Consider the following 27,772-nt stretch of genomic DNA (forward strand, 5'->3'; position numbering starts at 1 on the left):
CTAGGAAATAAACAAACAAAACATTTGGCTCTTTATGCTGCGCAAATGTGAGGATTTGCTTTTCCCTGTTTATATGATTGGCACTTTTCACCCTTTTCTCTATCTTTTTATAGCATGAAACAACCAAAGAAGAAACTCATTAGACAAATGGACACTTGAATGCAGATCTGTATGAAAGAAACTACTTCATGGGACAGAAACCAAATCTAAAAAAACAAACTGAGTGCAGTATTATTTCTGGTAGGCAACAAAGTTCACCTCAGCCAGCACTCCCAACAGATCTGCTAATCTGCCAGCCCACAGACAGTTGAGCTGGTACACTTCTTATTTGCACACAAGAGGGCCACTTTTGGCTAAAGGCTTCACCACAGCAAGTAGCTCTGCAGATTTTGTTTCAGAAACATTTTCATTTATATTTGACAACGCCAAAGGCTTTTGTGTCTCTAGTTAGAATTGAACCAGGAACCTTCTGCTTGCCAAGAAAACCACTACACTACACTCTCATGTCATATTGCCAAAATCTCATATAGTGGCTCCTTTAAGGGTGCTTTAGCATTGATCCTGTTTCCTTTGCAACCCACCTTTACCCCAGATTATCAATTTCATGCTATTTCTGACTTAATCAAGGTTATGCCTTTTGTCAGTTAGGCCTTTTCTGTTTCTGCAGCTCTCCCATCACGTATGCCTGGAATTTCAGGGAGGAACAAGAACAGAGCCATGCATCTGAAAATAAATGACTCCAGATGGAAAAATAATCTTACTTTAACTAACGTGGTCTCAAAAGAAAAGGTGGCATGGTGGTGAATGATGCCTCAAATTTAAAAAAAGCCTTCCTTTTTCTCCAGATGCACTAGTTTCCTCCCACAATCCAAAGACGTGCATGTTAGGTTCAACAGTGCGCCTGTGAGGCTGTCTGTATCTACTGTATGTGTTAATGGTATGATGAACTGGAAACTTGTCAAGGGTTTAACTCTCTCTCTACACCAGGCTCCAGTTTCCCTGCACCCCTAAGCTGTGTAAGTGGTTAAGACAATGGGTGGATTTTCCAATAGAATTACATAAGTTATAGTAAAGTATGTTCAGAAATGGGGTTATGACCTACAGTGTAACAACTGAGTTATTTTGTCTCGTTCTGGTCTATGTTCAGCACATTCTCTATGATGCAAATTTACCATTGAAACCATCTTGGTTGAGGTCACCCAACGGGGCCAGAGAGGTGCCAAACCGGCTGAAGGCCTGAAGACCCAGGAGGTGAGACTGACTTGGTTCCAGCTCCAGAGGACCCCTCTGTAGATACACATACACTTTTCCCAACTCCTCCAGACGCCCGTTAGACCCCCGATGCATGAACAGCGGCGCTCCCACCACCAGGTCATCCAGACTGGAGTTATGGGCAAAAAGCAAATTATGAAGCTTTAGTCTTTCCCCATGAAGACAACAGGAAGACCCTGTACCCTCAATGACACCTCAATATACAGGGTGGGCCATTTATATGGATACACCGTAATAAAATGGGAATGGTTGGTGATATAAAAGTCCTGTTTGTGGCACGTTAGTATATGTGAGGGGGCAAACTCTTCAAGATGGGTGGTGACCATGGTGGCCATTTAGAAGTCGGCCATCTTGGATACAACTTTTGTTTTTTTCAATTGGAAGAGGGCCATGTGACACATCAGACTTATCAGTAATGTCACAAGAAAAACAATGGTGTGCTTGGTTTCAACGTAACTTTATTCTTTCATGAGTTATTTACAAGTTTCTGACCACTTATAAAATGTGTTCAATGTGCTGCCCATTGTGTTGGATTGTCAATGCAACCCTCTTCTCCACCCTGTATATCAATAAAGAGTTGTTTTGATGACCAGTAAACTGTATAGGCAGAGATCACCCTGATTAACGTCTGATGCACCCCAATAATTTTGTTCTGGAAGCAGGTCTGACAGAAACCACTCAGTTTAGAAAAGAGTAACGTTACCCTTGTACATGAATTAATTACCAGAAAATCCATTGTTTTTTTCAATTTAAAGAAAGAAATTTGATGTAATGTATGAGTTTTAATTTGCATCATATTTGCTACATCCGATATTTTTTGTAATTGCAGTTGTTTAAAAGGTGTTGTGGAATTTGGGGGTTTTTCAGAGGAAAAGCACACTTGGCTTCACAGGGTTAAATGAGGACAGGATGAGAAAATTAGGACATTAACACAGACAATAAGATACAAAGAGTCTAATTTGAGTCAAAGCCACATAATCAGAGAATGATTTTAGGTGCTCCCCTTTTAGTATTTGCCTTTAACACACAATGAAATGAAAAAATGCATTTTTTCATTTCAAAATGTAATCCTCCTTTTCCCTTTTATGTAAATTTAGGAGTTTGCAGCATTGTGACTCAGCTTGAGATTAACGTAATCAAATGTGATTTGCGGTGACTAGCTAAAAGGGCAACTCATATAAAACTGCACTGACTGTTAGCTAGCGCAGATAGCTGATTTTTGCGTGTGTGGATTTCATCTGGAAATAATAAAGTCTGCCACTACATTTACATTTGAGCTTTCTCGCTAAGCCACGACTACTTCTCTCACAGTCCAATCATAGATTTGATTTAAATGCCTGTTGTATTCAGTTTCATTTAGCACTATGTCACACTACAGTTGCTAAATATGGCCTAACTGCCCTTTCACTGTGACTTCCAGTAACATTAATATTCTGGAAAAGCCTCTTATTCTACACAGATACTGTAAAGTGTGTTGAGTCCTTTGAGTGAGGTTAACACTGTATGTGACATCATGACTGAAAGTGTAGAGCGGAACAAAGAAGGGTGTGAGCTTTAGAACGTTCTCAGGGTTTAACTTGCTACACTGTGACTCTTCTACTAGTAAATGTTGAAATTCTAAAAGAAGAAGGGAGTGAGGAAGTGAGAATGGCAAAAAAAACTCATTGCACAGAACAAGAATACTCTCGGGGGGAAATTTTAATGACACATTAGAAAGCATGAGTAATTGAACCACTGTGGGAAATGTCCAAAAGTCACACTGTTGACCTCTGTTTCAATTGTTTTTAGTTTCTTGTTTTAGCTGATCGTATCTCTCCCATTTCATCACTCACTGCTGATATTTTGTGCCACCATGACAGTCGCTTACCCGTCGCTGTTGATGTCAGTGGTTGCCACTGCGTAGCCAAAGTAGGACCCCATCTGGAATGCATTACAAACAAGACCCAGTTAGCCTGTAATCATACCACAGCACACAGATCCCTTTCTTTTCTTTCATTTTCTCTCTCTACGTTTCCTTTTTATCTTTCCACCACCACCCCCAGAAGCTTTCTTTTTCTCTCTCAATCCCACAATCCCCTGGGGTCTCCTCTTCTCTCTTTTCATGGGGTTCAGTGTTGACGCTCCTGTAAGTTCGAGTTGAGGTAGGGGGTCTGAGGATTGATAACTACAACTCCTTTAAAGCACACCCCAAGAAAATGCTTGTGGGACTTGGGCTTTCCAGTTTAATTTCATGCCATGTATGAGCATGTAGGATAAATAAGGGTCACGTTACATCCTCGTTTGACTCTGATTTCAAAGTGATTTGTAGTATAGCGTCACTGAAGGGTTTCCAACACTTGAAACCTTTGTGAAAAACAACACTGAATGCTAGGATTGCTTTCCCGTCGTGCACATGCAAAGCAGCTCGTAACATAAATCACTGAGGCTCAGGATAAAATTCTAATGCAGCAATGTAAAACTCTGGCATTACTGTTTTGCCCTACACTTGAAGTCCAAGAAAACACAATCAAGTGCTCTGGTAATGTTCTTCTGAGGTCTGGTGAGCTGTGGTGAGAACAGCAAGCTAGGAAAAGTCAACCACTGATGGCTTTTCAGTCATCAGCCACAATGTCTGGGGTTCCTTTAATAGCTCTACAAACTGCGTCAGGTTTGTAGAGATGAGGACCAGGCCACAAAGTTCTGTAACAAAGTGGCAAAAATCAAACCAATACAGCAGTGCCAAACATGTTAAAATATTCACCCATTTGTGCTGCTCGTGCCTTTTGCAGTATTTTTTAAATTGAAATCAGCTAAAAAACAAACAAACTGTGAAACAGTCCAAAATGTTTGATCTCCAGTCTTGGTGAGAAAAATTCGACACACCAGTGTCTGTGTGCATTGCAACCCTACATCCAAAAAGGTTGATTCTGTTCATCTGGATGTAGCTACATCCAGATGAACAGAATCAACCTTTTGGGATTTGCCTACCTGGATGCATGCATTGAGACATTGCAACCCTACAGTTTATGGGCACAGCTTGCTAACCAGCTTGGTAGGGTTTGCCATAAAGCTGAAGCAAAGGCTTTTAAATATGAAGTCCACAAACAAATGATGGTGATGTAAATGTAGCATTGTCTGTCTTTAATTAAGAGCCTTTTTTTACCCATTCATTAAAGCTGCCCTAACCTGAATGCTAATGGTAGTTTATAATTGCCCTTCACCAAAGAAGCTGTGGCTGATGAACAAAGTGGAACACCAAAAGCAGACAAGGTTAGTGACCAAAGGTTAATGAGCAACGCAGTCAAACTGCTAACTCTGAAGTTTAATTTAAACTTCTTCATTGAATCTACGTATGTAGAGCCTACAATTTAACCTACACCCACTTTGCATTTGTACACGTGACGCTGTACCGCTCTGCAACTTTGCGTCCAAGCGACCGACACTGTCGTTTTCAACAGCAAAGTAACACGACTCCTTGGAGAAAGGCTTTCTGGTGTGTTTTCACAGCTGATCTCTACATCACAGTCTGAGCACCCATAGAGAGACCAGCAACAGAGAGAGGAGCCTCATTAGCCGGGAGTTTACACCAGATCACTCTCACTATGACCTGACAGTTTATCCGGCGCCCTCCACCCTCAGATGGACACCTCTGAGCACTTACTGATGACCTCCCAGGCTGCGCTGCACAAACATAAACGCACGATTAGCCATATGCTTTACCATGAGTCCAGGTGTCACATGCTCTCGCATCAGCAAAGTCTAATGACGTAACTGGTATGTCACAACTCAAGCAATACAGTTACCTTTGTGTCACACGACAGTTTGTACAGGGAAAGAGATTTTAGTTTCTGTATCTGTTCCCCTTCTACAGTTTGTCTGTGACCCCACCCTAAAGTCAATTCAGTGTCAGAGTTGAGGGACAAGATTCAAATTTAGCTAAATTAATAAAACCAAAATGTGTGACAAAAATTGTCCTTTTCATTTACTGGTTTTAACCTACACTTTTAAGCAAATACAATAAACACAGAAAGAAAATTTATTCTGGATGTAAATGAAACATGTACTCATATTTACATTCCAGGTCAAAGGAAGGGGCTTCTGAACGCCCTCTACAAATGACTCATCACCACCCTTCAGCTTTTCCACCACTAGAGAATTGATAAATAGTATTTTAATGATAGTAAAGGGTAACGTTGTAATCTAGCACTTACATTTTCACAGGAAATTAAGTAGGTGGTTAACAGATGACATTTCACACCTTCAGCTGCACAGCGTTGAAAGTTAAATGTCAAAAATAAAGCTCGATGACTAGCTGAGCTAAATATACCAACGTGATTAATCTGTGGGCTTTATTTAAAGGAATTCTGTTCAGCACTGGTGCTCTTCAGCTCTGACTAACTTTAAAAATGCACATCCTGAATCAATATGCTGACCACTGTCTTGGTGTCTGCTAACTCTGGGTTTGATTAACAGCTTTTAGAAACCACGAGCTGTGCGTACTGTGACCTGCAGCTCTGACCCTGGCGTAGGCCTCTTCTCCACAGGGCAAATTCCTTCATCTCCAACCCTCCATTGCACATGCCACTTTAGACATAGGACCATACATGAAAACAGCAGTCAGGCAAAAAAAAACCACCCAGTCACACTTGTACGTACCTGCTCCCCTGTCAGGTTTAGCAGAGATTTCAGATCACTTCCATTTAATATGGACACCTATATCAGAACAGAAGAGAGTTAGCCATTAAAACCTGTGCGTTGAGAACCTTCATGTTGCCTCACGTTTCCTATTTGTACTGCAAAAATCAAGAAGAACATAGGAACTCCTTACTAAACCATACAGCATGAGTCCTTTTGGAACTCCTGTGACAAAATCTGTGAAAAGAAAAGTAACAACATAATTATCAGATTTATTTTGGGAGGGGGGGTCTGAATGTTTTGGCTTCCTGAAAGGCTAATAACACCTTTCTGTTACTACACAAACACGTTTATCGAAACAAAGCAGCAATCCCCGCACTCAGCCATGCATTTTGGTTCTCAGTACTGTAAATATGACCCTCACCTTCCTCACCATCCCCGCTGAACTCGCCACTAGCCACAGAGTAACCTGCAGGAGAGAGGACAGAAACAGCTTGAAGTGGTGGATACAATAAAAGTATATTTTTGCCTACATGCCTTAACCCTGTGAGGTGGAAATCATCATGACACCAACACTAACGCTGCCCCATCAGAATATGTTGTTTTTGTGTTTTGAATTGTTCTTGTAAGTCTTGGTAACCATGGGACAAAAAAAATCATCATTCTGACTGTCGCTCATCAAAAGCTTATTTCCATTTTTCTATAAACATTAATCCGAAAAAATAATGTAACCCTTTTTATTAATCTTTGAGGTCTAAGTCGGTGGTGACCTCAGCTGTAACCCTAACTCTAACCATCAGACTAAGTCATTTTTTTAAAATACATTTTTTCACAAGCAAGCAGAACCACAGGGCTATCTGCTGGCCAATTATACACTACTTATACCACACTACACCTGTACTTAGGCAATGCTATGAATACTGTGAGGTATTATACACAGAATGACAGCAAATAAACAATAAAAATAAATGTATTCTTGGGAAAAAAACTGCAAATAGTTTGTGATGCATTGGCAAGACGTAAGCATACATGCAACATAAGGGCCCTCAAAAATTGATATGTCTTTTAAAAAATTGATTTTAAATCCCAGTTGTTTGGATTTTTGTATATATCATGTTGATTTGGCCCCCCAGAATGTGATCTTCCGTTTGCATGTGTTTGTTTCACATCACGTTCAACGCACGGCAGGTCTTAAACATCACAGGCATTCAACTTAACTGACGACAATTCATTCCAGTAAAGCTGAAAATGTTTTTTTATTTTGTCAAACTTCATTGTAAATTTTCAGTGTTTTGTGGGCATTGTTGATCATTCTTCTGTTACTCAAAGAATAGATATAATTATATATAGATAACAAAGACTTAGGAAAACAGACATAAAACAAAAACTGCCCATAGGTCGGGTTTATGCTGGGAATGGTAAAGGTGCTTCCTTACCCAGGTAACTGTCATCATAGCTTCCCTGCACCTGTCGGGTTTGAATCTGCCCGGCGACCGACAGCAGAAAGTAGGCAGGATAGTAGGCCTTAACAATCTCCTCTGTAGTGGCAGAGATCAGCTGACCTTCAGAACAGACCAGTAACAAAGGGTCGTGAGGCATGTGTATCTTGAACTTTGGTTCCCAATTATTTAGCCATTCTCCATGAAGAAGAAAACAACACTGGAGGATGTGTTCTAAAACAGCCATACGGCATCACATTCCTCTCAGCTCACCTTGCCAGTAAAAGCTGCCTGGTCCTCCAAGCACAACCCTCCCATCCTGAAAAAAAACACACACACAACAGTAGTCTGAGCTGAGGAATCTGTGTGTCACCAGTTTCAAATAAACTGTGCATGTTTGGTGCACACAGTGTAATCGCCACTGCTTTGATCAGCCAAAAGAGAGAAACACTGACCATGTTCCTGCATAAAACTAGCAAACATTTCTCTTACCTTGGTGAAGTCAGCACTGAATCCCCCCTGACAATAGCCCTGTCCAGCAGGTCCATGTCTTTCTGCAGTGAGCAGCAACAAAACATATTAAATATCAATACATTTATTGAACAAGAACTTCACGTTGTTCATAACATCTCTGCCAATAATGGAGTTGCAACCTTTGACATCTGTAGTTAGGGGTAGGGTGTCAATTAGATTAACTCTCTAAGGTTTAAGTTGTCATAAGAGAACCCAAACCCTGTGTAATCCAAATATATAGCTTTGTTACCAAATTGTTATCCTGAAGCTTTTCAGAAATAATCACTCTGACATGCATCAAACACAAACATAGAGTTGGAGTGGGGTTACGGTTACGGTTAGCACCTGTGATGGCTTATATCATAAGGTACAATGCTAAAGTGAGTGTGTAAGACTTCATTTGAAAGGTTTAACCAACATTTTAGTACAAATCCAACGCTAACCCTAATTGTGGGTGAGCTGCTGGTCACCTGGTGGATTAAGATGTGAAATCCCCTGAAAGGTAGCTGTTGTTGCACTAGCTTACCTGTTCGGCATGGTGCAAACTCCACAAATCTTTTGAGGTTGTCTACAGCGAGGTAGCAGGTTCCTGTAACATCGGAGAAGGGTATGTCGCGTTCAGTCCTCCAGTAGTATCTGGGAGCGCAAGCCTGGAGACCAGAGAAAGAAGACTCAATAAAAAAATGTAAACTTTACTCTTAAACTTCCTTACAGTTGTTAAGCTACTAGTGCATCGAGTGTGTAACGAGACAAAAATCTGTTAAGACTCTGGACTTGCTGCCTACAGCAAGAAACTTCAATGGCCAAGTCATAGTATAGCATAAGCTGACTAGTCACCTAGCCAAACCAAATCGCCAAACAAACCAAGACGATTGTGAAGAAGTAGAAAAAAAGAGCCACTTGGCTTGTCCTGAGGTTTTGCTCCTGGTCTCTTAAGCTATTGAGTTAGCTGTTGTGTTAAAATGCAATGATAAAGTGTGCTGACCAAGCTTTACTGTTGGGTGTGAGAATGTGTTTCCGAAACCCCATATTAAAGAATTACTGACAACAAAGTCTGCACTATATGTTAACAGCTGCTCAATTAAACAAATATGCCACAGGTCACTTCAGCAATCTAGCCAATGAGCTATTCTTACCAGGACGCTGCTACCATGGGCACGCACAGTAGCTCCGAACCACTGATGAGACTTGAACTCAACCTGAGTGTTCACGTCATTTATATAAAAATACCGGTCACCTGTGAAAACACAGAAGAAAACCCAAAAGATTTATAGTTACCACACAGTTTGGTTCTCAGAAAGCAGGACTAGAAGGAAACTTCAGTGATGTCAGGAGTTGCTATTTTAACTCTGATCACCGTGTTGTGTTTGACTTTTGTGCTGTCTGGGCTTCATTTGAGAGAGTTCCCCACATGTTCTTGGCTTTTTACATGGATATTTTATGGCCTTCTTCCCGGGGTCTGCAGTCTTAATCCATCCTCCATGCTATGGCAGACATCAAACAGCTCAAAAGGACTTGGACCTTGTTGTTACTGTAACCCAAACGGTCGTATTTGATTGTCAAGATGTGTTTTAAGAAGAGGCCCTGGCAATACTAAGGCACCGATGAGGAAAGGTTTGGTGGAGTGTAAGGAGAATGTGCCAAAGAGTTTTAATCTTGCAACTTCAGCAACATTACACCTCCAGATTTTTGCTTTTTCAGGGACATTCTGTTAAAATAATTAATTTGGGAAACTAAGACAGTTTTCCAAGTTCAACTGCTTTTCCTGGTCCACAAAACTTGACTCAGCTGAGCCAAGTTGCCTTTATGTCCTTTGGAGCACAGTTAAAACAAGAACCACTTCACTAAGTGGCAAATAAAAGCTGTAGAGATTTGCTATCGGACAATTTCTTGCACACGCATGCTTTTTGTCTCACACGCATAAAAAGGAACATTCAGGATCCCTGATCGCTTAACAAACCCTAACGCCTTCTGCATGCCTGAATGAGAACACTTGTCTTCAGTCCCTGTTTAAGCACTCAAATAATGTAAATTATACTTATAATGTGGCTTTAACTGTAACCTTAACCGTGGTGATTTTCTTGATATATGTTCCTGCTGTCTCTACTAGAGTGGTGACATTAAACTCTCCTGGCTGCAGTTCAGTGTGCCTGTTTGGTTAATGGAGTCTGGCCTACGTCCTCCAACACACCATTAATCCTGAGGCCTGAAATGGGAAAAGCGAGACTACTGAATGTAAATGTATGTGGTGTGCGACTGTAAGCGTGGTTTTAAGTGTTTTCTAATACACTATATCAAGTTTCCGAGACCATTTGTGTTTGTAAACATCTTGCGAGTGTATATTTATGTGCGCAGAGTTTGCACAGCCACATTTCTCGGTCTGTGCAAACCACAATTTGATATCAGCACGCAGTCGGTCGTGATAAGTTACACCCTCTGATCCTCAAACGGTGGTCCTTATCGTTTCCTGCATTTCTGATGGAGGTGATTGTTTTCCTGGCAGGGCCGGGGGAAGGCCGGGTCCTCTGGGGTCCTTGTCCCCGTAATGACTCTGCGCTAATTAAAGAGCACTCACAACACTGGGCCCCGAGTCGAGGAGAAAAATCAAAGCTCTGTGAAAACACTGCAAACGCAGCTCATTGCCCAAAATGGAAACCTTAGAGAGGGGTGGGGTTGAGGAAAGACTCAGTCACCATTAAAACTCAGGAAAGACATCAAAGGCTAGTTTCAATCAAAACACATGGCCCCTAGATCGGGCGATGGAAGATGGCAGGGAGCCGCAGTCCTGACCTCAAGGTCAAGCACAGCGGCGCTTAACTGGGGAAGCCACCCATAGCTTCTCTCAGCCACTTTAATGGCGAGGTAAAGACAGCTGTGCGTTTACTACACATTCTGTTTCAACTATTTCACGGTACCTTTGGGGAAAGTGACATTTTAATACTGTGGAACAATATGACCTACGAGCCACTGCTGTGATTATGATGTAGGGAGAATCGTCTCCCTTGGATTTTAAATATTGAGCATGATTTTTATCTGTGCCGGTGCAAAGAAGACAACCGTTAATTTAGGTTTAACGAGACACCCTACCTTGCTTGTCAAAGCTGATAATGGTGCAGTTATTTTGGCTCCACGGGCACATGTACACAGCTCCTCCTTCAGTGACGTTGGGCTGGCTGGTGTTGGCTTTCGGGGCACCGATCAAAATGTTGATGCTAGAGCAGCAGAAAAGAAAATATGACCAATTTCTGTACAGAAGCGTAATTCCAAAACTATATCTACATACATTTTTTGGTGATCTCAAGACAGTAAGAAAGTCATGAGCTTCTAGACATGAACACAGAAATGATAATATCCTTTCACTTGAGCAAGAAATCAAATATGTCCATTTCCCCAAATGCTGCACAATTCCTTTAATCAGAACTCAAATGATGACAAAGAGGAAACCAGACTCTGACAGTCTGTACTGCCGGCTATGAAAACACAGCCATAAAGATTTGAGAAGTTAGATCACATTGTTTTGTTTATGGAAGTTTGTAAAGTTCAGCACAACTGTTTCATAGAGGTATGTTAAGAACATTTAAAGAGCAATTTGTAGCTATTACCTCAGCATTCCCACCTGATCCCTGCCATTACCAGTTACTTTTACACCAGATGTTAGATACAGTTACAGGACGTTGTCTGGCACTGCTAAACATAAATCTACAGACAACACCAAGACTTATAGTCATTTATCCTGCCCTCCATTTTAATGCTCTGACCCCAATCTGAATCCTAACCTTAACTCCAGGCCGAAGAAATAAAGATATGCAATTTTTGTTCTCCCAAGTCTTTGCAACCAGGGGTGAAATTAACTGATATACATAAAAAAATGTACATTTTTTTCCCAAATAAGTACAGTTTGCCTCCAAAATTAGTAGTTTTGCCTTCTACACATTAGTCCACATCACTGAAGGTTCACTTTATACCCCTCTGTGGTTTCTATTGGCAAACTTAAAAGGCAGTTTTTTCTGCACCTGCAATCTGCTTTGCAACCCACTTTAACCCAACTCTTCCTTTCATCCGGTGTCTGACTTAATGTCATGTATGTTGTCTGCTAAAAGCTCAGAGTGCTGCATAAGTCCCAGTCCAGCTTTGTCTATTCTGGGCTACAGTCTTGTTTTGCTCTGCCCACCTCCAGCTTCATGTTCTCACATGAAAGGTAGAAAAAATCCCAGAACAGAGCCTTCAAATATAAATTGGACCTTGGACCTATCCTGGTTATAGTTAAATTTCTGTTCTTATATTTTGTCCTACGTAGGTGACTGTGACCTGTTTGGAAATTATAGACTCAAAGTGTTGCGTTGACAACACGTTGGTCCCAGAGTATTGTAGCTCTTTTTCACTTTAATGAATGGCAATCATCTTTCTCAAAGCCTTGTTTAGGTATGGTTTTAGCCTTTGATTTGTTTAGAAAGACAAAGACGTGGTCATTTGCTTTTTTGTCTTACAATAACGAGAGGCTATTTATGCAAATACAGTAACTCAGTGTTTTCACTTAGCGCACAACCATGTGGCAGCTCCTTTAGGTTAAAGAGATACAGATTTCTATCTCTCAGTTATTACTTTCGTGCTGAACGTACTTTTGCTTTGTAGCTAGAAAATTAAACAAACGTTGGTGGAAAAAATGGGAGAGTAGACAAGAAGTATCCTGAGATGGTTGTGCATATTTTCATGATATACTCTGGAAATCAACAAAGCAATAACACACATTAATGTGACCTATCAAAAGCTGTTCTAAACATTTGCTTGCATGGATATAGATAAATATCATGCAAATATACACCTACACCTGTTATTCATGCAGCCCTGCTAAAAAACCCCAGAGCAAATGGCACAGCTTAAGACAGTGGTGACTGATGACATTAGCAGATATCAGACAGACTCTGTACTCTCCCCATCCCCCAAAATGTCTTAGGAATATTTACACGGCTGGATGAGCTTTCCTTATAAACCATTCACTCCACAGCCACTAAGGAGTGCAGGGTACAGGCTTTCAGTGGCTCACTTTTTCAAATCAGTATATAACTTTTATTCACTCTCTGAGATGACTAAAAACACTAGAGCTACAAATCCTGAACAATAGGATGTTTATCAGTAGAATGACACTATTGAGCCCCGAAATTACAGGATTCCTTTCCTTGAACTCATGTTCAACAGGAACAGCTGCGAACAGGAAAGAAGCTCAGGAGCAGTACAACGTATAATTTTTAGTGAAAGATTTATGACCTCCATTGAATTTACTCACAGTCACATTATTCCAAAATAGGTTGTGTCCTAATGGTGGCATATTTATACACAAAATTATATTTATTTGTGTAGTTTCACCACATCGGGTCTGTAAAATGATCCAAACAAAGAACTGGTAGAACTGCTCATGACCTACAGGCCTATTGATCCCGTGATAGGGATCAGTACTGTCTGTAGACACAACCTGATTAGCATGGTTGGGAACTGCTGACGTGCATCACAGTGCTGTCACTGTTCAGATTTCTCAAGATTTTATCAGGGTTCTTATAATAAATAGGATATGGTGTTTACATGAACTGGACCCCCATACCAAAAATCTGCTGTATTTGGTTAACATGTAAATATACTCACTGAACTCACACATCTGTGTGTGGCCCAGGATTCCCTGAAATACTGCTCCCTTAGTGTCTTTACACTTGTGACCATGAGATCATTACTGAACCTCTATGAGTAATCAGAGCAACAGGCAAGTGTAATAACCGAATCTCCAAAACTGAACCAAAGTAGTGGAAAAAAAGAATATTTTGGTGGCGGTAATAGACTACAGGAAGTTATAAAAAATCATCTTGGTATTCTAAACGTCTGTAAGAAATTTCATTTCAACACTGCAGACTGTAGCCTGGATGTAGCCACATTACATTGGTTATTAGTTTTCCTTAAAAAGCCTCAATACAGCATTTTGTTCACCAACACGTACGTTTTTCTGGAGCCAGTTTTCAGCTGCTGATATAGATATCTGCTAATCAGTGTTAAGTAACAAACCAGTACAGTGTTAGAAATTCCCTCATGACCTCTGAAGCACTGCGTACTGTAATACTGGAAGGACCATTAGAAATTAAAAAGAATCAATTTATTATGCAGTATTTATGAACAGGGAAACTATCCAAACAAATTGTAAACCGGCTTTATAATAACGTTTAGTTGTGTGTTTTAACAAGCAAGACAAAAGCAAAACAGTCCACTACAGTATCTCACTAAGATGAACACATATAATTAGTATGTAATATATAATTTTTTATACATCCTTCAGTCCATGAATAGCCATATAGTCAGTGACACCTTAAAGGCAATCGCACATAAAGCATCTTAGGTGTTAGGCAGCTTTATTGTTCTCTAGATCCTCCTGGTGTCGAAAACTTTACAGTCATGGCAAAAAGAAAGTACATGCTGTGTCTGTTCTAAGATTTTATATATCAAGACATAATCAGAAATTATCAGTGTCATAACATTAGGCAAATATTACCTGACACATGCCATATTACACTGTGTCAGTATTTGCAAAATAGCTGTATGTAAAAAACTAAGGACACCCCATGTTTCAGTAGCTTGGAGACCCACTTTTGGCAGCAATAACTTGAAGTAATAAATAATCGTTTGCTGTATGATTTCATTGGTCTCATATTGTGGACCTGCTCTTCTTTACAACACAGTTTCAGTTCACTGAAGTTTGCATCACACCATTTCAGGGTCACTGCAAAAAATACTGATTTGCTTTTTCAACCATTAAGTTAAACACTTGCTGCTTTGTTTAGGAGCATTGTTACATTGCACGATCAAAATTGGGTCAAGCTTTAGCTGTTAGACCGACGGCCTCATATTTCATTCGTGAATGCTTTGGTATACTGAGCGGTTCATGGTTGAGTCCAGCTGCTGTAGCTGCAAAACAAGCCAAGATCATCACGCCTCCACCACCGTGCTTGTAGTTGGCATGATGTGCATGTTTGTGCTGATAAGTTGTGTTTGGTTTTCTCCAAATATACACTCCACTCAATTCAATTTTATTTATATAGTGCCAAATCACAACAAAGGTCGCCTCAAGGCGCTTCATATAGAGAATGTTAGAAGAACACTGTTAAAGAAGCCTTGTGGTTGCCATGTTCTTTTTGGGGGAAAGGGGGCTTTCTCCTGGCAACCCTGCCCAACAACCCATACTTGTTCATTCTTTTTCTAATGTTACTGTCATTAACTTTAACATTTAACATGCTAACTGACGCATGTAGTGAGTGAGCTCAACTTTGTGAATAATCTTCCGCACTGTAGAATAACGAACTACAAATGGTTTGGAAAATACCTTATAACCCTTCCCATTTATCTCTAAGATTAGTGCTGATGTCTTTTTTCCTTAGCAATATGTTAACACCTGAATGCTCCAGCACAGCAAACTGCCAAACCTTCTGCTGCATAATTCCTGTTAAATAAATAATGACCTGATATGTGATATGCCATGTTTTGTACTTCTGTCACATTCCAGATAGGACAGAATTCTTTCAGCACATGAGAAGGATTTAACTGTTTGTCTACTGCTCCGAAAGCTGTAGTAAACATAAGATGACTTTGTTCTCCAAACCAAGTCACTCGTCTGCATATTCCTAGCCTAATTAAGAAATGCTCCAAACCTCTCTAATTTTTGCATAGTTTTGATTTCCTCAAAAAGCCACAAGACTGTCATCCTAAAATGCTTCTCATTACTAAGTGAATACATGCACTGTCCTAACAGAAAACCTAACGTATAATTATTCACCACAGCACCTGATATGAGCTAGAGAAAGCTTCCCAAGGCTCCCAACAGACAGACAGCGAAGCAACTGCCAGAATGCATGAGAGCCTGCAGAAACTATCCCATCAGCAGAATGAAAATTCAGGAGTTGCATCCCTTTCCTGTGTTGTTTACTCATCGCAACAAGCACTAGATTCACAGGAAGACATTCAGCTGCATTTGTCTGCTGTCAGTACGCTTGAATTTGGTGGAAGACAAAATGTGGTATTGTTCAGCATAGGCAGAAAAAAAAGATGTGTGTAAATCAACATCTCAGGAACCACTCCACAATATTCCCTCTGACTGCCACAAGCTTAGTTGAGCAAACTCACATAATCTTAACCGACCTCCTTAAATGAAAATATCTACATTCATTAAACCAACATTGACTTTAGTCTGTGAGCCCCCAGGGATGACAATGGTGTAAGTGAACTCCAGCAAAAGTAGCTTTACATTTGACTTCCAATGGCTGCCAGCTACCAGCTGCTCTCCGGTGTGGTAACATAAAGCAAATTAAACCTGCAGCAAAACTGAACTACAACCCTGTCATCATCGAGGCTTGCAAACATAAAGTGCTTTTAGGTGATGTAACATATCTTCCAGAGGCTGTCAGCAGCTGTGAACAGCTGGCTAAAACAGGGCTTTTTGACTGGACAAACCAACATGGATTTGTTTGTCTCCAGGGAAAAATAGAAAAATGTGGTTGATAACTTTGAGGGTATTTGTTTCTGTCAGCTTGTTAGCAGTTCAGTTGTAACTGGTAAGCTACCAGCACTAGAAGACTGTGTAGGGGGGTAATGCAGTACAATTTACTGTTAGTTGTAGATAATCAAGGTCGCTCCATCCGCCCTCTATAACACTAACTGCTGACTCTGTTGCAGCACTGACTGAACAGCTTTATCGCTGTCTTGATGCACCCTAGTCAATCTGAAAACTGATTGTGAACGGTCACAAGGGCAACAAGATCGCAGGTTCATTGAACAAAGTTGCATTCATTTTGGTCCTGCCCTGTCTCTTTCTCTAGTGTGACTCTAGCATTCATCTGATGTACTGACCATAGACAGCACAATATAAAAGATGGATATAATCGCTATGACGTCACCCACAGTTTGTGATGTTCCATTTTGAAGGCTGGATATGAGTCGGTTTGTTTGTTTTATCATTTTTGTTGTTTAGAAATCAGATGTGACACATAAGGGGCGGGCCTGGCTTGGAAACCACGTGTTCATTCGCTTGTCAATCACAATATGTCAGCAAATGAGCATCTGCTGAAATATTTTCCTTTCTAAAATTTGGAATGACCAAAATTTTCAAAATGATTGGCTGAGACCATAAACTGAGCAGGGAAGTGTTATACAGAGGACCAAAGTTTGTTTGTTTGTTTGTACTGTTTGTACTGTGACGCGGTTTTGTTTAGACCCATTGACAGCACATTGTACAAAAGACTAATTATTGGTGATTTATACATCTGGCTACACTGACCTCCACAAACAGTACAGTTCATGACTCAGTAGTACATTAATGTAGTACATTAATGTAAAATAAATACTTTTCTGAAAGAAAAAAACTTTAAACAAATCCATAAATTACTGCTGCTCACTTAAAAATATATATGAAGGAGGAGGGGAGGACGTAGCTCAATAGGTAGAGCATTCGCCCCATGATTGGAAGGTCAGGGGCTCAAATCCACCGAAGAGCTACCCTGAGGTACCCCTGAACAAGGCACCATCCCTACACACTGCTCCCCAGGCGCTGGATTGGTGGCTGCCCACTGCCAGAGAGTAATTTCCCTACAGGGGATTAATAAAGTATACAAAAAAAAGAACAGGGCTTTTTTATGTGATATTTCCATACCAGCTATAAAACATAGAGCAGTTTAGCCAAACCTGATCACAGTTTGTTGTGTGACAATTTAAAACACACGTGTACACGGCATCGCTATAACAGCAGATCGTAACATTTTCTATTTGGCTTATGTTGTTTAAAGAAAGTAGTTTTTTCTTTTCTATTTACAGCTACTGTGGATTCAAACTGGGAAAACCAGGTTTTTCTTTTCTAGCACTACACTGAATATGTTTTCACTGAGTGAGTCCCTGAAGTATTGCAGTCTACTATAAACGTTTTAGTTTTTCATGGCACTGGCCTCTCAAACAAATCTGATGCAGAACTGTAACTCAGGCTGGTTTTGCTTGATAAACTTCACACATTCTTCAAAATCACTGTGTGTGCTTTTTCCACTAGTGCCCAGAAGAGAAGAGATATAGGTGATGCTAAAGGCTGTCTGTAGGGGAAGGTTTGATCTTTAACTTCATCTCACCTGGCAGTTCCTCATCTGTCAGTAAAGAACATCGGGAAACCCTTAATGCCCCTTCAGTCTTCATTCAGAATAAGACTTGCATTTTTCTTACTTTGCTGTAGGTTAACCCCCTGCTCCCTCAATCACACACAGACACACGCTTGTGTGTCTGTTTCCAATCAGAGTTGGGCCTATATCCAGTGTGTGTGTGTGTGTGTGTGTGTGTGTGTGTGTGTGTGTGTGGTGGAGGGGGAGAGAGATGTATGTGTATATGCATGTGAGCTTCATTTCATACATTTCCCACCAGCCCATGCTGTTTAAACCTTTAAAGAGCTGGGACAATGGCCAATAACACAAGTAAACACACATTTAGGCTGTGATCCAAACACAGAGATGCGTTTTTAAAATCTAAAATCTGTTTCTCATGTCAGGATTGGTGGCTCTACCAGAAAATACTGCTCTGTGTCTCAGGGTGATGTTATAGGGGCGCCAAAAGAGAAGTGGGTTACTGCGTAAAGTAACCACAAGGACAAGATTTTAATCTTACACTAGAAATAAAAAGAAACTTTACAAACTGTAAGGAGAGCCGAAAAACTTCCCCTCGCTGACCTGGAGAAAGAATCCAGCTCTGTGGCCGTTCCTGGCACTTTACCTGGATGAGTTCTTGAAAAAGTCCACAGAATAGCCGAAGTAACTCCCCGGGGGTCCAGTGAAGACGACGCGGTTCTCCGTGTCCAAGTTAAAAGCGGCGCCAAGCTGAAACCAAAGCACCACTACAGGTAGAGCCAGCACGGCGCACTCACAACATTTTCCCCAAGACCGGGTAGGTGAAAGTCCAGGAACGGTACCCATCTCTTGTGCTGCGCGTCTCTTCTTTCATTGAACAGCCGCAGCGCCGCAAACGCATCATGCGTGCTGTTCCTTCCGCGGGACGCCTTTGGAGTCGTAATCATAAACTGGTGTCCTGAATATCCTCTCCTTCAGATGCAACAGGTCCGGTGTAGAGTCCCACAGTGAACGATGAACTGTAAAGGAAGAGGGTCAGAGTGAGAGGGAGGGGAAGAGTGCGGCCAGATATGGGGGTGGAGTTTTTAAATATTACCAGACAGTCTGGTTCCCAAAGAAAAAAATGCTGTAAAAAGCTAAAAGGCACGAAATCTGAAATATCACAGCAGAACCTCAAGTGTGGGCTAAAGCTCTTTACCTCAAGGCACCGAAGAGAGAAGTGGTTATTTCAGCATTGCACATTGTAAATAAACAGGCCACTACTGTAAGTTACAGTGACTCCAAGCTGCAGTATCAAAACTGTATTTCACTTCTACAGCAAGAGAAAATCTATTTTTGCAGTACAATAATCATACTATAAAAACTTTGCATTTTACAATACTGTAATTCAGTAAATTTGTTTTTTAATTTGATGCACATAAATATATATTAACATTTCCACTATATTATTATATAGACAAACAAAACTGCAACTGATGCTAACACATTTTAGCTAAATGCACATAAATGCTAAATGCAGTCATTTTATTAACGTTTGGATTAATGTTAGCTGAACTTTTTATTTATTCAAATAAATCAATTAAAGTCTCTTGTTGCCTCATTTCGATTTACATGTCAATGCTTATCTTAAACCAGAGGATTGCACAGGGTTAGAATTAGGACTATGGTTCTTACCAAAGATGGTTTAGACCTCGTAGTTAGATGCAGAAAGATGCCGTGGATTCAAAAATGACAGTAGTGCTGTATTTAGAGTGTGACTTACTAGAAGAAATGTGTACAGTACAGAGCAAAGTACAGTTAATATCTGTAATGTATACATAAATGTAAGGTTTCAGCATTCAGTGTATCCCATTCATCCATTCACTTCTGCTTATCCATTCAGCATTATGGCAGGCTGGAGCCTATCCCAGCTGTCATAGCAGGAGAAGCAGGGTACAACCTGGGCAGGTCACCAGGCTAACACAGGACAGTTGGCAACCACTTGCTGTAACTTTTACGGCTCCCCAACTGTTAAATATTTTACATTTAGCATAATAAGACTATTCTCTAAATGTCATTCCAATCATGTAACAGGATTTGTGACTTGGCAACTAGTTTGGAAGTCTAGCTTTTGCGAAGAGTTCATGATTGAACGATTAGGGAAAAGTGAATCCCATTACTTAACAGAAAGGAGGAAATTTAAAATGGAAACATAGACATCAGGTAGTGAAGAGCGGGGTTTTAAGCTTCTTTTTTTTTATTGCTGCTGCAGTGGAAAATAAGACTATGTGATGTCTAAGAGTAAGCCAACAACTGACATTTACTTATCAGACATCTAAAGTTCTTATGAAGGTTCCAGATTTACCTTCATGTTTTTGCAAGATTCGACTCCTTTATGCAGTGCTACCAAATCACACCTGATGCACTTCCAAATTTTACATTAGGTTTCAGCAGAAATACATTCCCAACGCTGCTACACTAATAAATAAAAGAACCGAACGTCGGTATAAAGCTCTGTATTGCTGAAAGGAGCTGCAGATTGACGTGACAGTTCACTGGAACATTGTTACTTTGTTTTCATATTGTCATTTAACACCTCATCATTGTACCAACACTGATTATAGCTGCTCTTAGCATTTGCAAAGATCTTCCTGGAAAACATACAAAGAAGAAATGAACTCTTTTATCTTTGTTCTTGCTGTTTTGGAGTTTCACTCATCCGTGTGTAGAAAAGAGGCTGTATGTTTTCAAAGTCAGACTTACTGTCAGAGTTGTGCTTTTCCTCTACCATGCAGACATGTCAAGGCAATTCGGCATGACTAAACTGGGAAAGCCCACAGAGTTCCACCTTCGGCTCAGTCTCTCGTCACTCTGCTGGGAATAAACTTTCTGCTATCATTGCAGACGTGCAGGCGAGTATACACTGTGTAATTATTAGTCTCCTTTGGTCACGGTTATGTGTATGTAAATGTGTAGCCTATAGTAATAGAGGGCCCCAGATTTGAAAAACAGTGAGTCACAATGCATTACCTGCCAAAGGCAACAGCGCTTGGACAAAGACTGTTTTCACTCGGTAAAAACACATTTTCACATGGCACAGTGGTCCTCGTAGCAACTCATAATACAACGCTTAGTTCCCCTTATAAAGTCACAAATGCCAGCTGATGTGGTAATGTGCTGGGTTTTACGTATTTCCTTGTCCAAGAATGTATTTCAGTAACAGATTTAAATAGCACATCCATGAGACTGAAGGTCTATTCATTAACTTTAATGAGTTTAAAACATTTGTGTTTCCTCACAAGTGCCTGTCTCCACCACTCAAAACCTATTATTTAGCAATATACTATAAGTGGAGATGGTTAAAATTAAAAAGAAGTTGCGGCTGTGAGGTGAAGACCTGGCTTAAATCGAGTATATACATTACCATGTGTTGTACAAACTGCCTGGATAACTCAAGCAACCTGTGACCTTTGTTGACCTCTGTTGGCCTGAGGTATGAACTGCAAACTAGCACCAAATACAATGATAAGGGTTTAGTGGCACTGCTAAACACACAGTGCTATGTATTTGGCTTGAGAGCCATCTGGTGCTGAAACTACAATGTAATATGCAATGAGGCAATAAATTATTGCAGCACCTCCCTAAGTTTCTCTCTACTGACGACAAATCACACGCACTTAGTGTTGTTGCAAACAGTTCCACTGACCCATGAAGGTATTTGTCTTTTTGGCTGACTCTTTATTTTATTTCATTTTGTTCATTTAGACATATATTTTTGTAGATATATAAATAAATTATTCAACTTGTTTTGTAGCAGTTGTACAATTTGATGCAGGGGACAAATGTGAAGACCACAAGCAACATTTTCTGTTGGTGCATTCAAGTGCCCACTGACACTCTGGATATCTGTAACACGGTACTCATATTTATATTCAGTTCAATTCATTTCAATTGAATTTGATTCAGTTTTATTTATAGAGCACCTAATTATAACAACAGTTGCCTTCGTAAGGTAAAGACCCTACAACAGTAATAATACAGAGAAAACCCCAACAAGCAGATGACCCCCTATGAACAGGCACTGGGAACAACGGGGAGGAAAAACTCCCTTTCAACAGGAAGAAAATCTGACAGAACCAGGCTCAGGGAGGCCCGATTTTATTTAATTAATTAAAATGTTAAATTTGGTTGTAACAGTTTTTAAGACTGCAGCATAGCTGTAACTCTGCTTCTGGAAAACAGTTATTCTAAAGGATTTCTCTGTTCACTGTGGTAAGTTAATTACAGAAGCTGAATACCAAGCAAGTGCTTCAAAACTACAACTGTGCGTTTCGTTTATATTAGCAGTACCCAGTGCTTGAGATCGGAAGTGGAGACCCCCTATAACAGAGGTGGGGGGACTCCAGGCCTCAAGTGCTGGTGTCCTGCAGGGTTTAGATGTGCCCTTGATCCAACACAGCTGATTTAAAGGTTAACTGACCTCCTCAACATGTCTTGAAGTTCTGCAGAGGCCTGATAATAAACTAATCATGTGATTCAGGCATGTTGACCCAGGGTGAGACCTAAAACCTGCAGGACACTGGCCAGGTTGTTTTGATAGAAGCCTCAAGCTTATCTGTGACTCTATGGGGTCATGCTAGGCGAGTTTGCTGGCCAATCAAATACATTAAACCCATTTTGACACTGTGGGCCGACCACCACCAACACCAGCAGAGGACATGATACCACAATCATCAGATTGCACTTCACACTGGACTACAAACACCTTGGATTCTGTGCATCAAACTGACTCTAGGGCCTTGATTTCAAAATAAAATACAACATTTACTTTCATGTGAAAACAAGGCCACCGAGCAACAGTGCAGTTCTTTGTCTCCTCAGCCCCAGTAAGGTCTTATGATGTTGCCTCTGGTTCTGAAGTGGTTCGATATGAGGAACCTGACAGCTGCGACCCCTTTGCTAAACATGTCTGTGTGGGATGGATCTGAAGCCTCAGTCAACTCCTTATGAAACTCGCTAAAGTTCTTGAAGCAACATTTATTGAAAATCCTCCCAAGTCTGGGTTCATCCCCGTTACACTTTTCCTACTAAAAGTGACTCAAAATTAATTCTAATAATTTGAGAGGATTGACAGAATTTCTGATTTTCACGAGCTGGTCACCACAAACATCAAAAATAAAGGAACATTTTACAGATAACGAATGTAGAATATATGAGAGTTTTCCTTTTTTAATTCAATTACAAAATTAAATAAAAATTAAATTAAATGTAAATTAAATAAAAGGCATACATACACAGATGCATTCATAAAGTTATTCCTGCTGGTGACTGGTGACCTGTCCAGGGCCTACTCCACCTCTCACCCTATGGCAGCTGGGATAGGCTCCAGCACCCTCGCGATCCTCAATTTGATAAGGTGAAGAAAATGGAGGGATGGACAGAATAATATCTTTTTAGATACATTATTACTTTACTGAAAACTGGCTTATTAAACAAAGCAATCATCACATCAATCACACTCTCTGCATCTGTGCTTACTATGTGTTTCTAACCTTAGTTTCAAAGCAGAAATAAGCAGAGGGAAGTGCACAGAGGTGACCTTTACTGATTTGGCTCGTTGCTGTGGAAAAAAAGACGACGCTCTGAGCTACAAGGAGCATGCTGAAACTGCAAAAGCTCAAATGCCTGCTGTGCCGGCTCTATCTGCAGTCGCTAATTGGAAAGGCCTGAGAACAGAAGCACACACTGAAACAACCTTTTCAGCATTTCTGCAATCGTTTGCAATCGTATGTGCTTGCAGAGTTTAAAGGGTCTCATTTTCCACTGGTCCACTCACCAGCCATGTGTGGGGACATTATTTATGCCTTTTCACAGCCAAAATTACCTTCAGCTTCACCCCCACACAGGACTGTCTGCATCATGTCAGGGCGAAGGTGATAAGAGACATAACACACACACACACCTCCTAGGAGTGTCTGCATGTTGTCTCGAGCACTGAACAATGAAGGTAAGGGCACTCTTACCTTTACACACATAGCAACAGAATTACCGCAATTAAAACAACAACATGTCTGCTAATGTAGGAGTTTGGAAATGTTTTTCTAAGGTTATTAGTTAGGTATTTGCCAAGCCTGAAATAAGCTGCCTCAGGACAATCAGACTTTTTGCAACTGTCATTAGGTGCCAGTCGATGTGTGCTTATCCTAATTCTGCACACTAGGCCAGACAGCCTACTGAAAAAAGATGATGAACTGAAAAGAGTTTCAACTTATTTTGTAATTAAATCTCTCTATTTGAGGTCTTACTACTGTTCATAGGTCTCTTTTTGCAAGTGGTTCTTTTCTGTTTCCCAGTTTGTTGGACGTTGCATGTTTAGCACGAGCACTTGTAGCTAGGTGGATCAGTAAAAGCTGCAACCATCAATATTGTTGTATCTCCGTGCTTGTCTCTTTCCTCTCCCCTCATTACATCAGGTGGATGACCCTTCCTGAGCTTAGTTCTGCAGAAGATCTCATCCTGTTAAATGGGAGTTCTTTAACCCTTTGGTGCTTGTTCATTAATAAAGTGTCCTGGTTTTACCAAGTCTATAACAGGGTATACTTTTTTTTCACAGCTTCCTGTTCCATCCATCCATCCATCCATTCGCTTCCGCTCGTCCTTTTCAGGGTCGCGGGGCGTGCTGGAGCCTATCCCAGCTGTCATAGGGCGAGAGGCAGGGTACACCCTGGACAGGTCGCCAGTCTGTCGCAGGGCCTTCCTGTTCCAATAAAAGCTAAAATTCACTGCTGTCACGTGTCTGTTTGATGCATTTTTATTATAAAATACTTCTTTATAAAGAACATACAGTATGAACAGTGGTGTTCTAATGTTTTTTCTACTCTGCTGTATCACAGAGCAGCAATCTCACCGATTCCTTGAATGGTTGAGCCTGACCTTTGACCTTTCTCTGCTTGCTGACTAAGCAGTAGAGGAAAAAGATTATTCTTACAGGAAGAAATAGAGATTAGAGATTTCCCATTCGTTTCCACAGAGACTAACTTCTTCAGTCATGGCCTGCTATGAAAAGCCACCACTTCCGTTTAAGTGTTTGATTAGCGTTGATTAGCATTAGTTCTCCATTTATACAGTAATGAATGAGGTACGTGTATGTGGGGGCAGGAGGGAAACATATTTATGAATGAGATCCAGAGGTGTGTGAGCTAGTTTTCCCACATCTCATTTCCATCACTTTCATCCACAATGAACTGATGAAGCCGTGCACGGCACTCCACAGCCTTCCAGAGAACTCAATCCAAGCGAATCTATCATCTGCCTTGTCAACACAAAACTGCTTCTTAATGAACCTGAGCTAATGCAGCTCTTACCCAAGTTGAACCTACTTGCCAACTGCTCAAGGGGAGCAGCAAGGAAAACTCACACTGCAAACAAGCAGAGCAGCACGAGGCCAGCGGAGAAGAAACAGGCCTCTGATACGGTCTTACCCGGATGAAGGCCCCTCATTGAGAAAAAGACAAGTAACAATAAATTATATTCATACTGGAGCAAATCCCAGAGTCTTCCGCTGTGAATATCACCTTTCAATATTAACCTCTTGGTGACGAAGCAGCTCTATTAATAACAGAAATCCATCAGTGACCAAGATTCAATCTATGAGGGACACTTGGGAGCATGGTTGCCTGCAGCCTAAACTGTTAGCGTGTATTCCCACAGGTAGCTTGAAAAATATTCTGAACTGAGGCAGCCAGGTTTCTCTGTCAGTCCTTAAATCAGTGGAAACATTTCACTGCAACACAAAGACAGGAAGAAAACTAAAACTTAGAGCAGCTTTTTTTGTTTGTTTTTTAAGGAAGTAAAGAATGGAGCATGCTCAAAAAGGAAATAAAGCATTCATTATATTGTGTTTGTTATGAAGTACAGAGGACCTGTAATAACCCCAACCAGGCCTTCTCCACCTCCAAAAGGCCTTCAGGCAGGTTAACTACGCTAACGCTGAGCCAGTGCAACATACTTGGATTCCTGCCTCCTTGCTTTGAACTGCATCTCTGCAAGGCCACATTACAGAAGCTAGTTTTGCTAAACACCTGAAGTAAATGTACATTAACTTTCTGTAGCATTCAGTTTGTTGGCATTGGATAGCGTCTACGACAGCATAACAAAAGATTTGTTCGTCTTTATGGCAGTTCTACAAAACTCAAAGCCATCAACAGTAGGGAAAATGTGAGCAGGCAACTATGCTTCTCCTGTGTTGGTTGAAAAGTTGTAACTCTGATATCAGTGACAGATATTTAGCTATGCTAGCCAGATGTTGGGTCCTGAGTCAGCACTGAAATATCCACAGATATTCGTGCTGGCAGGAGCATGAACTGATATAACTCTCTGTAATTCCCTGACGCTTGGGTCCAGTGCCACAAGGTCGTTTGCCTTGAACAGCTGCATTTCCAGTGATTTTAAATGTGGTTTCACAGAGGAAACCAAGGGCCAGTGACCATGAGAAACACCAAATCAAACCACTTGGAAACCAAAAATTCAGCAACTGGTGATTTTAGGTTAGAACAGAGGCCGGCAACCTATGGCTCATGAACCACGGATTAGATTTATGGTTAACTGTAACCCTATTAATCCATGTCCTATATTTATTAATTTATCATCTCCCAACTACATCTGCCCATCTGTCCCCGTCACCCCCTGCCACCAGCGTGTGCTGCTCCTTTTTTTCTGTTGTTTAGTAGGAGGAGCTAAAATGGCTCTTTTGATGTTGAAGGTTGCCCACGCCTGGACTAGGAAATGATAGGCAGTGGATCAAACCACTATGAGATGCAATGCTTTGGTGTTTAACCAATTTTGCCATCGCATGGCGACTCTGGTCCCCATTACATAGTAGTAGTGTTCATGTTGCCATTTGTTTTCCTCTTCTGTGGAATTTGAGCGTGCTAGTGAGTCAGCCAAGGCAGAACTGAGACAATGGCATAAAAGGCTAAAGGGAAATATTGTGTATTATTATAAGTGGCAGTGGTAGGAAGCTAACATTAGCATGTTTTGCAATCACTGTACCACAGTACAGTGATGCACACTGCTAACAATGCACTGTAAAAACTCTGAATCTCAAGTTGTTTTTCATTTTGTTTTCTTTGTTCTGTTTAAATGTACGTTATGAGGCTAATGCATTAAAAACAGGCTTTTGTTATTGGGCCTGTTGAAACCCATTTTAATACATGTGACACTCTGAATATAACTAGTATTTATGTGGCTATAAGACATCAGAAGCATTCATTACTTTAATTTAATTAAGTTTGTTTACATTTTTAGTGATAAATATCACAAAAAGGTTTTTGATCACAAGACTTCTTCAGTCTCAGCTGACTGCAGGTTTCCCCAACCTTATAAACAGTACATGTGCATAATGACCAAAACTAGCACCACTGACAAGGTTAGGGAAGATGACCGGGACTGATGAAGGTCGCTTCAGGGACTGAGAAGTGAAGCAAATACAGAAGACCGCTCAGGTTGCAAGAAGTCACAGCCTCTCACATGTTCTTGGTGAGTTATCGGTCTTGTGGCTAGTTTCAAGTTTTACTGGCTAGAATGTGGGGCTCATTTTGTAGACAGCGGTCCCAATTAGATTAAAAATGGAGGGTAAAGCAGACTACGCTTTGGCACAGACCTACCTTGTCACTGATCAGCGATGTTCCATCACCACAGAACACCGGCCAGGGTGGGAGTTTGGGAAAGTGCAGTAGCCCCATCACCTATGTTCACACTTAGAGTTACAATATAGAGAACTAAATATGTAATGACACCAACACCCTGCACATAATTCAAAATGAACAATAA

At 40.8% G+C, this 27,772-nt stretch overlaps 1 protein-coding gene across 1 annotated transcript in view; it reads right to left on the reverse strand.

The window, feature by feature from the left end:
• LOC120716003 (integrin alpha-5-like) overlaps positions 1-19,034 on the reverse strand; it is a 50,131-nt gene extending 31,097 nt beyond the window's left edge. The window contains exons 1-12 of the mRNA XM_040003344.1: positions 18,609-19,034; positions 10,926-11,050; positions 8,975-9,075; positions 8,365-8,488; positions 7,818-7,879; positions 7,599-7,644; positions 7,323-7,448; positions 6,311-6,355; positions 6,080-6,123; positions 5,908-5,964; positions 3,140-3,192; positions 1,173-1,381 (exon numbers count right to left, since the gene is read on the reverse strand). Of these exons, the coding sequence (XP_039859278.1) occupies positions 1,173-1,381; positions 3,140-3,192; positions 5,908-5,964; positions 6,080-6,123; positions 6,311-6,355; positions 7,323-7,448; positions 7,599-7,644; positions 7,818-7,879; positions 8,365-8,488; positions 8,975-9,075; positions 10,926-11,050; positions 18,609-18,808 (1,192 nt within the window). The 5' untranslated portion in view covers positions 18,809-19,034. The remainder of the gene's footprint in view (positions 1-1,172; positions 1,382-3,139; positions 3,193-5,907; positions 5,965-6,079; positions 6,124-6,310; positions 6,356-7,322; positions 7,449-7,598; positions 7,645-7,817; positions 7,880-8,364; positions 8,489-8,974; positions 9,076-10,925; positions 11,051-18,608) is intronic.
• Between the last annotated feature and the right edge of the window lie 8,738 nt (positions 19,035-27,772).

This window comes from Simochromis diagramma, unplaced genomic scaffold (assembly GCF_900408965.1).
Source record: "Simochromis diagramma unplaced genomic scaffold, fSimDia1.1 OVJJ01000646.1, whole genome shotgun sequence".
NCBI classification, from domain to species: domain Eukaryota; kingdom Metazoa; phylum Chordata; class Actinopteri; order Cichliformes; family Cichlidae; genus Simochromis; species Simochromis diagramma.